Raw genomic sequence first — 9456 nt, forward strand, 5'->3', positions numbered from 1 at the left:
CAGAAAAGTCCTTGAGACTCTACCCTGCAACTAACTACCAAAAACCTGGAAGTGGCTCTGTGGCTCAATGTGGCAGAACATTAGCCTTGAGCAAAAGGGCTCAAGGACAGTGCACAAGCCCTGAGTTCAAGCCCCACGACTGACCAAAAAATAAACTTATTAATTCTAACATGTGCATGGGTGTGGGGGGGGGGGGCGGGAGAAGATCAAGAATAAGACAAGTGACTGCACTAGTGTGGCGTCTCCGCCTGCAGCCCAACCCGGCCGGGAGGAAGCTTGGCCCGCGGGCCCGCCGCTCCCGGAAGTCCTCTCAGGCCCCGCCCCGCCCCGGCGCCGCCAGGGGGCGCCCGTGAGACGGGCTACACCGACCTGGGGACCCGTGGCGGGAAGGCGGGGTCGGGGCGGAGGAAGTGCCCGGGGCCCCGAGGGCCGCGATGTCGTCCCGGCCGAGTCGCGACCACTCGGGGTCCGGGGCGCGGGCTGGGGGCGCGCGGCGGCCGCGGGAGCCGGCGGAGCAGGAGCTGCAGCGGCGTCGGGAGCTGAAGCGGCGGCGCCGGGACGCGCAGCAGCTGCAGCAGCTGCAGCACCTGGAGTCCTTGTGAGTCTGCGGGGCGGGAGTGGGTAGGGGGAGGGCTGGGCTGGGGGGCTGGGGCGGGAGTTGGGGGAGCGGGGAGGGCCGCGGGAGGGCGGAGATGGGGGTGGGAGATAGTGATGAGGGAGGAAGGGGCGGGGCAGGAGTGTGCTGGAGGGGAGGAGTGGAGGGAGGAGGTGGCGGTAGGGGAGATGAGGAGTGCTGGGGGTGGAGGTGGGCGGGGCTAGCGTGTGGAGGGGTAGAGGTGAGAGTTGAGTTGGGGGTGGGGCTGTGGTCGGGGGTAGAGGTGGAGGGCGCGGGTGTCGCGCGGGTCCTCATCGATCGGGGTCGTGGAGGGGCCCAGGCCGTTGGGCGGCCCTGGCGGTGGCAGGTGGCGGAAGGATCCTTCCGCGGTGGGTCCGGATGCGCGTCGGGCACAGCCCCAGCCTGAGGACAGGGGGATTGAAGGGGCTATGGGGTCCCCGCCCAGGGGACCTTGGAAGAAGAAACTTGAAGTGGAACTAGATTGAGGGGGAAAACCTGTTCGCTCATTTTCCTGTCTTCACTGCGGCCATCTCTGTCTTCTGATTTGTTTTTCTTTCTGCCCCAAGCGTCTATGTTTAAAGGACTGTAATAATATTCCTTTCCCTGGGTCGTGAGACACAAGGTAGGACGGCGGCCCCGAGTTGCCTCTGTAGCCTCTCCAGGTCCGCAGGTGGAGACCTGGGATCAGCAGGTGGACTTCCTTTAGTGGACTTCACAAGTGTTCAGTCCCTTGCTTGGGGTGGGGTGGAAGGGGCCCTACCTTTCAGGGATCTAGTGTGCTGGTCTCCTGGCTCCAGGTCCATCTTCCCTCTCCATGACCACCAGTGTCTTTCTCCTGTTTCTTTCTGACTGCCTTTTCTTTTTGAGCCAATGTCTCATTAACCCAGGTTGCATCCTCCTGCCTCAGCCTGTTCCTCTTGAGTGGTATTACAGGCGTGTGCCATCACACAGTACCCGGGGAGCAAGACAAATCCCAGACAGGTTCCCCAGCCATGTTATAAATTAACTCATAGTGGAGTTCCTCAAGTTGGATCCAAATGTGTTCATCCCTGATAAATGGGATGGGTCCTCATGTCTTAAGTTTTTTGTTGTTGTTGGTCATAGGGCTTGAACTCTGGGCCTTGGCGCTGTCCCTGAGCTATTTCACTTAAGGCAAGCAAACACTCTACCACTCTGAGCCATAGTGCCACTTCAGTTTCTGGTAGTTAACTGGAGATGTGTCACACAGACTTTCCTGCCCCCCCCCCCACACTTGAACCATGATCCTGATTTCAGCCTCATGAGTAGCTAGGATTACAGGCACCCAATGAGCCACTGGCACCCAGTTATGTCTCTTCACTTTCACAGTACTTATTTCTCCTTGATTCCAGGCAGGCAGCAACAAAGTGGTTCACTGAAGACATCCTTTTTGTCTCCCTAGGGCAAGCCTAACTCAAATCACATCCCAGTGCTCACAAACACAACCAATAATTTAAAATGTTCATAAAGTAAAGACTTACGCCTGGTGGGCCACACTTGAAACTCTAAGAGACTAAGGAAGGATTGTGAGTTCAAGGCCAGACTTGTCTCAAAAAGCCAATAAATAAATATTTTCTTGGTTCTCAGAGCAATCTCAATGACTGTGTAGTATAGTGTCTCCATAGTTCAAAATATAGGTATTGAGTAATGTTTTTTCAGTCCCAGAGATTGAATCCAGACCTTATACATGCTAGTCCAGCATTATCTTGGTAAGCTGCAACCTCAACCACAGATTTAACTGTCAGCACAGAGCTAAATAGGTTTAGGCACCTGAACATATTAAAGTTTCCTGATTGCACATATATAGTACATAAGTAGGTCTTTGAGATTTTTTTTTTTTTGCCAGTCCTGAGCTTGAGCTCAGGGCCTGAACACTGTCTTTAGACTTTCTCAAGGCTAGAGCTCTACCACCTGAGCCTCAGCACCACTTCCAGCTTTTGTCTGTGTACCCAAGTGTTCGTGCATGCTAGGCAAGCACTCTACCACTAAGCCAAATTCCCGACCGTTTGAGACATTTTTGTGTGTGTATGTGCACAACTGCTGGAGCTCAAACTTTTGCTTGGCTTTTTTTCTCACGGCTGGTGCTCTATCACGTCGGCCATACCTCCATTTCCAGGTTTTTACTTAATTGGAGGTGAATCTTCTATAGAGTTTTCTGCCAAGGCTGGCTTCAAATCATAATCCTCAGATCTCAACCTCCTGAATAGTTAGGATTATAGGCATGCACCACTGTAGCCCAGCTGTGATTTAAATTTTAAATGTGCTGCATTTGTGAATTGGCTTGCTCAAGGAATAAATACTGGCCACCTTATTAACCAGTTCTGAAATGGACTTTTTAGAGAGTGCATTGTTAGTATACCATATTTCAAAGTCCATAATTCCATGGTATTTTCATCCTGGCAAGAACACTTAATACTTATCATGTATTTGGACCTCAGTTTAATTGGCCATATGTTGTTTGTACAACTCTTATGGCTCAGAATTTTTTTTAATTTATGTATTTTACTATCATTTCATGAGGTAATGACTTAATATGCTAATGAATCATTACCCAGGATTCACTTGGTTTTGCTAATGTAGTTCTGTGTTCCCCACAGTGTTCCTTCACAAAGTATTTTTAGCATCCACTTGGGAAGCAGTACTATATCAAATGCAAGAAGCTGAATCCATTCAAACCCAGTCATTTACTGAAGAAGTTCCAGGGGCAGATCACTCCCGATCCTTAGGAAACCTCACAGGGGTTCTCATCCGTTGTCTACTAAGGTGTTTGCTCCCATATATTGGAGAAGAGACAGGAAAGCATCTTACTTTCCCTTTGCCTCTTCTCTCTGACCCCTCTATACCTACTTTGCCCTCTCTTCTGAAGGACCCCTCCACACTACCTGCATAGATGGAGAACTGTAATAAGAAAAGCATGTCATTGTCTCCATCCTTTCCAGTTAGTACTCTGGAACATTAACATACATGAGTATCAGCCTGGAGCTTGGAGCAGTGATGTACATATTGAACTGAGAACACCACATCCTGCTTTGGAGGCCATGGAGTGCCATGAAGAGCACTAGAGCTGCTCTTGAATGCATGAACATGTCCTGCCAGCCTTTTTCCCAAATGTAAACTTGCACACCCTGCTCTCTGGGGCTCTGGGAATACAGGTCAGTTAATCTCTGTTGCTTGAGGAAGGCTGGATCGGAGTCAGAGGTCTTCTTGCTGTGTTAGGGCAAAAGTTCATTGCTAAAATCTCTGAAAGTGCCAGAGCTCTGTTTCACATTAGCTAGTTAACATATCTGTTAGCACAGTGAATGAAGTTTTGCTTTTTATTTTTTATCTTATAGCTATGAAAAACCTCCTCCTGGGCTTATCAAGGTGAGTGTGAGGTTAGTATTCTTTCACTCTACAGGCTGAGCTTGCAGCCTCAGTAATAACTACAAAAAATGGTTGCATGGTACCTTGAGTACATGAGGGATTTGATTTTTTTTTGGGGGGGGGGGAGTCTGTTACTGTTTTTGAGAAAGGGTCTCACTATATTGCCCAGGCTGACCTCAAATTCACTAGGTAGCTAGGCTGGCTTGAATTCACAGTTCTTCCTCCATGTCCTATATGCTGGGATTGCTGCAACACTTAACTTTGCATGAGGTTTCAAACCTCTTTCATAGAAAATGTCTCTCCATGCTGGTGTCAGGTCCTTGTGTGGGGTTTTATGATATCTATGTCTCTGTGGAATTGAATCAGCCATGTTTCTCCTCCCCAAGGAAGCAGTGCCAGGACCTATAGGCTTCTCTGCCACAGCTCCCTCACTGGTGGCATCTTCAGGAGCTCTGCTATGTTCTTCACCTAAGACTGGGGTCTCAGAGTCCTTATTAGAGCCCCCACAGTGTCCCCACCCAGCTTCCTGTTGGGCTGCTGCAGTGAAGGGACTCAGAATACCACACCAGGAGCCTACCGAACTTCACGGCTGTCTCCATGTTTCATGTAGTCTGGCCTGCTTCAGTTCGTATGCCTGGCTCCTGCCTGGCACACATCTGACATGGTGAAACCTTCATTGGACTGTTAATCCTGTCAGGCCATCCACTGGTTTGATTTTCTGGCCCTTGTCTTCCATGAGCTCCTTTTTCTCCCATGGGGATAACTGGTCTCTCTGGTTCATGGGGGGGATTGAGGATGGCCTTGGGCCCCACTGTGCAAGAGAAGGAAGGTAGTGGTTTGGTCCTGGGCAGGAAGAGCAGATGCCAGTGCTTTCCCAAGTTGCTTACAGGTGCTTTCTTTCCCTTAGGAAGACGAGACTAAGCCGGAAGACTGCATACCGGATGTCCCAGGCAACGAGCATGCCAGGGAGTTTCTGGCTCACGCTCCAACTAAAGGACTTTGGATGCCCCTGGGGAAAGAAGTCAAGGTTATGCAGTGTGAGTATGCAGGGTGCTATGTATAGTGCATGATGATCAGGTGCATACCAAATGTCCCAGTGTACTAACTTCTTAACTTGTGCTCAGTGTGCCCCTTGTAAAGTCTTGACATGTTGTCCATTCTAGAGAAAGAAGGAGCTTTCTCAGGCTGGTGAAAGGTCCATTAACAGGGGCAGAGCCACCTTTGACTCAAGTCCAGTGGTCTTTGCTCAGGACCTTGCTTGCCCAGAGCAAATCCTCTCCCCAGTGATCCACCTATACATACAGGATGTTACACACTGAACCTACTTGGGATCTTATAGTGTATGAGTGCTGGTGTGTTGGAATTGTTCCTTTCTAAGTTGCCCTATCAGAGGTGCTAGGTAGTCCTTTCAAATACCTGAAATGAGACAGCCTGGACCACTGCCAGATGTTCTGCCCAGGTAGAGCTTGCCATGTCTGTACCTTGCTCACTGCAGCTGCGAGTTCTGTGCCTTGCCCACCAGAGCAGTCACATGTGAGAGAACATAAAGCATTTTCCAAAAAAATGAAGCCTTCATGGTTGATAGCCAAGCCCCAGGAATAGAATTTTACCATAATGGTTGAGAAAGCATCAAAATCTGCATACAGTATAGGCCTGAGCACACTGTGAGGTCCATGCTTTAAGAGATTCCTGGAACTATCAACTTGAACCATGCACGCTTGTAAGAACAGATGTCACTAAGCACACAGTCACCCTGTTCTGCAAATGGCTCTGCAAGGGTTGTGATGGTGTTCACATTTTCAGAGAACTGGTGACTGAATTTCCTTAAAACTGAGGAAATTGTACTATAGCTGATTCAAGCAGAGAAAGAAGCTTGTTTTTACTCGTGTTTCTAAGTGAGACTTTTTACCACTTGGTCAGTGGAAAAGATTCACTCTTCAAGACAGAGTGAGACACACCAAAGATAAATTCTCATCTACAATAAAGTTACATCACATTGCTTCTTAAATTGTGGTAATAGAACATTCACACCTGAAGCTACAGGACATCACTTAACTGTTTTCTGAGATGTCACTTTCTTATGTCACCCACCGTTCACCTCTGAATTTAGAAAAGCATTGTCCAATCTAAAGAAGGAAAACTTGAATGTGAGAAATCATACTGTCTTACAGAAATAATTTCCCTTTTTCTTTGTTTTAGGTTGGCGTTGCAAACGGTATGGTCACCGAACAGGCGACAAAGAATGTCCTTTCTTTATCAAAGGCAACCAAAAGTTAGAGCAGTTCAGAGTAGTAAGTAAACCTGCAGTATTGATATACATTGATCACAGATGGTGGACAGCTGTGAGCCAGATTGTCATCAGCGAATGAGTGTTCACAGAAAGCCATTCCCAGAAGCCTCTTGGGTCACACTCTTGTCACACTTGCGTGACAGATTGGCTCTGTTAACATGTTTTCTACTTAGTTATACATAGTGGTTACTCAGAAGATTGGGGCAGAAAGAGCACTAGTTTGGGGCCAGCCTGTGTAACTTGGAGAAACCCTTCTGTCTCAAAGTAACACATTTTTGTCCATCTATGATGGTGCACACTGGCAGACAATGAGCAGAAGAAAATTAGGTAGGTGCATCACAAGTTTGAGGCCAGCCTGCAAGGGTGGGTAAGAGAATCACAAAGTCCATGCCAGCCTGACAGGGGTTGGGGCATTTTTTCTTTTTTTTTTTGTTCTGGAGCTTGAACTCAGGTCCTGAGCACTGTCCTTGGGCTTTCCTCAAGTCTAGTACTCTACCATTTGAGTCACAGCACCAATTCTGAACCTGGGTCTTTGTGCATGCTAGGCAAGCACTCTACCACTAGGCCGCGCACCTGACCCTAGCAGGGACTTTTTAAGGGGCTTGCCTAGGGTTTAATTCCCAATTTATACAAAATAAAACATTTATTCATATGTTAAGGACATCAGTCTCTTTAAAGCAGACTGGTACTTCCCAAGGCTCACAGCTCTATACCACGGTTTTTTTTTTTTTTAAGGGATTCTTCCTAAAGAGTATTTGTTTCCTGTGTTTTTCTAATTAGAGAAGTATTTTTGTATTTGTAATTATTTTATAGTCAGTTAAGTCCTTTAAAAAGAATAGAGAGCCCAGCACCAGTACCTCACACCTATAATTTTAGCCACTCAGATGGCTGAGTCTGAGAATCACAGCTCAAAAACTGAGCAAGAAAGTCTGAGACGCCTATCTCCAATTACTCACAAAAAGCTGTGACTTGAGCTGTGGCTCAAGTGGGGAGAGCATTAGCCTTGAGCAAAAATGTCAAAGACAGGGGCCGGGAGTTTGGCCTAGTGGTAGAGTGCTTGCCTAGCATGCACAAAGACCCGGGTTCGCTTCCCCGGTACCACATATGTCAGAAGTGGTTCTGTGGCTCAAGTGGTAGAGCTCTAGTCTTCAGAAAACCCAAGGACAATACTCAGGCCCTGAGCTCAAGCCCAGGACTGGCAAAAACAAAAACAAAAATGTCAAAGATAGCCTCTAGGCCCTGAGTTTAAAACCCCTGGACCAGCGGCGCGCGCGCGCGCACACACACACACACACATACACACACACACACACAAAATGTTGAAACTAAAAGGAGATCAAGATAGACCTTGCGTTAACAGTCGAAAACCTAGCTGAAACAGGAGGATCACAAATTCCAGGCAAGCCTAAAATACATAATTCAGTATATATAATTTTTAAAGATGAAACAAAAGCTCCATCAGACAATGGTTTCAATGACATAGAATTTAATTTTTATGTAACAAGTCCTTGAAATCTTACCCAACTTTCTCTGACCCTCAGGCACATGAAGACCCCATGTATGACATCATTCGAGAGAATAAAAGGCATGAGAAGGACATGAGGTGAGGTCATCTGACTTAATATCCACCCCCCCCAGTCTTAGATTATACAATGTTTAGATGACCATTCTAGTACTAGGGGGCTGGTCCTGTGAACATGATCCTGTAACTGTGAATGGTAGGAGGCAGGAACCATACCCCAACAGGCTGATATGAAGGACAGGGGCCAGCAAACCTCCTCCTGTAGCACCATGGGTTTGTTTGTTTTTAGAGATGGTCTGGATACATGGTCCAGGCTGGGTATGGATTTGCCGTCTTCCTGCCTCAGCCTTCAGAGATTCTAGGTTCATAACACCACCCAGCAAAACCAGTTCTAATCTAGTTTGACTTCATTATCACGGAGGACCTAATCTTGAAAACTTGGACATGATTTAAAGAGAGGGTGAAAAAAGTTAACTTTTTTTTTCTAGCTGGCTATACTTAATTGTACTTGAGAAGATAGATTATAATGAAACTGAACAAGGAGAAAAGTTTAAATAAACCTGCATCTGCTAGAAATGATAAGGAGTGGAAACATGCAGAGCTCAGGACAATGGAGTGTAGGTGTTGTCGCTAGTGACACAGTTGTTCCCGATTCTTCCCCCAATGTTTCTTTCAAATCATCTGTGTACAGAAAAGTGCTGACAATGACAGATAAAGTCTTCCTGACTGTTCTATGTTTAGGATACAGCAGTTAAAACAGTTGCTGGAGGATTCCACCTCAGATGAGGATGGGAACAGCTCTAGCTCCTCCGAATGTAAAGAGAAGCATAAGAAAAAGAAGAAGGAAAAGCATAAAAAAAGGAAGAAAGAAAAGAGAAAGAAGAAAAAACGGAAGCATAAATCTTCCAAGTCAAGTTCAAGTTCAGATTCAGAGTGATGGGATCCCACTCTGGTCCCTAGGGTCCTTTCAGGCACTAGAAGAACAGAGGGAGATGGGATTGGAATCACAGAGACACAGACCCCCCACTGTGGGTCCTCACCCCTTCCCATGACTAGCTGACCTCCCCCAGGTGCTGCCTGCAGGAGAGCTGCTCAGGTGTCCTCCCTGCCAGTCACTGTTGATGGTCCCTGGATCCGTGCCTCTGAAAGGCTGCAAGGTGTAGGACAAGGGAGCTGCCCTGGCCTTGCCCACCATCCTGGGGAACTCAGTGCCCACAGGCCTCAGGCTGAACCTTTCTATTGTTGAGAGTAATAAAAGTTCATGATTTATTTTTTAAAGTGTAGTCATATATTCATGAACAGCATGAGCATGTGGAACAAATTTCAAGGGTTTCTTCCTGGACTCTTCATTTGTACTTGTTACTTCCTGTTCTTGCTTAGTTTGTAGTGAACTTGCCAGTTCACTACAGTGAACACTTAGGCCACTTTTTTTCTTTTTTTTTTTTTGGTGGGGCTTGAACGAGGCCTGGGCACTGTTGATCGTTGATCTCTTTTTGCTCAAGGCTAGCACCTCCACCTCCAGTTTTCAGGTAGTTAACTGGAAATAAGCAATCTCATGGATTTTCCTGCCTAGGCTGGCTTTGGACCACGATCCTCAGATCTCAGTATCCTAGATAGCTAGGATCACAGGCATGAGCCACCAGTGCC

General features: G+C 47.3%; 1 protein-coding gene across 1 annotated transcript; it reads left to right on the forward strand.

Moving 5' to 3' along the window:
* Nucleotides 1–388: 388 nt before the first annotated feature.
* Nucleotides 389–9087, forward strand: LOC150062824 (retinitis pigmentosa 9 protein homolog). Its single transcript, XM_090332667.1, has 6 exons — nucleotides 389–598; nucleotides 3967–3997; nucleotides 4905–5034; nucleotides 6197–6288; nucleotides 7829–7890; nucleotides 8551–9087. The coding sequence occupies exons 1-6, from the start codon at nucleotides 435–437 to the stop codon at nucleotides 8744–8746; spliced, it is 675 nt and encodes a 224-aa protein (XP_090188793.1). The 5' UTR covers nucleotides 389–434; the 3' UTR covers nucleotides 8747–9087.
* The last annotated feature ends 369 nt before the right edge of the window (nucleotides 9088–9456 follow it).

Source organism: Megascapheus bottae, chromosome 5 (assembly GCF_031878675.1).
Source record: "Megascapheus bottae isolate mThoBot1 chromosome 5, mThoBot2.hap1, whole genome shotgun sequence".
Taxonomy (NCBI): Eukaryota; Metazoa; Chordata; class Mammalia; order Rodentia; family Geomyidae; genus Megascapheus; species Megascapheus bottae.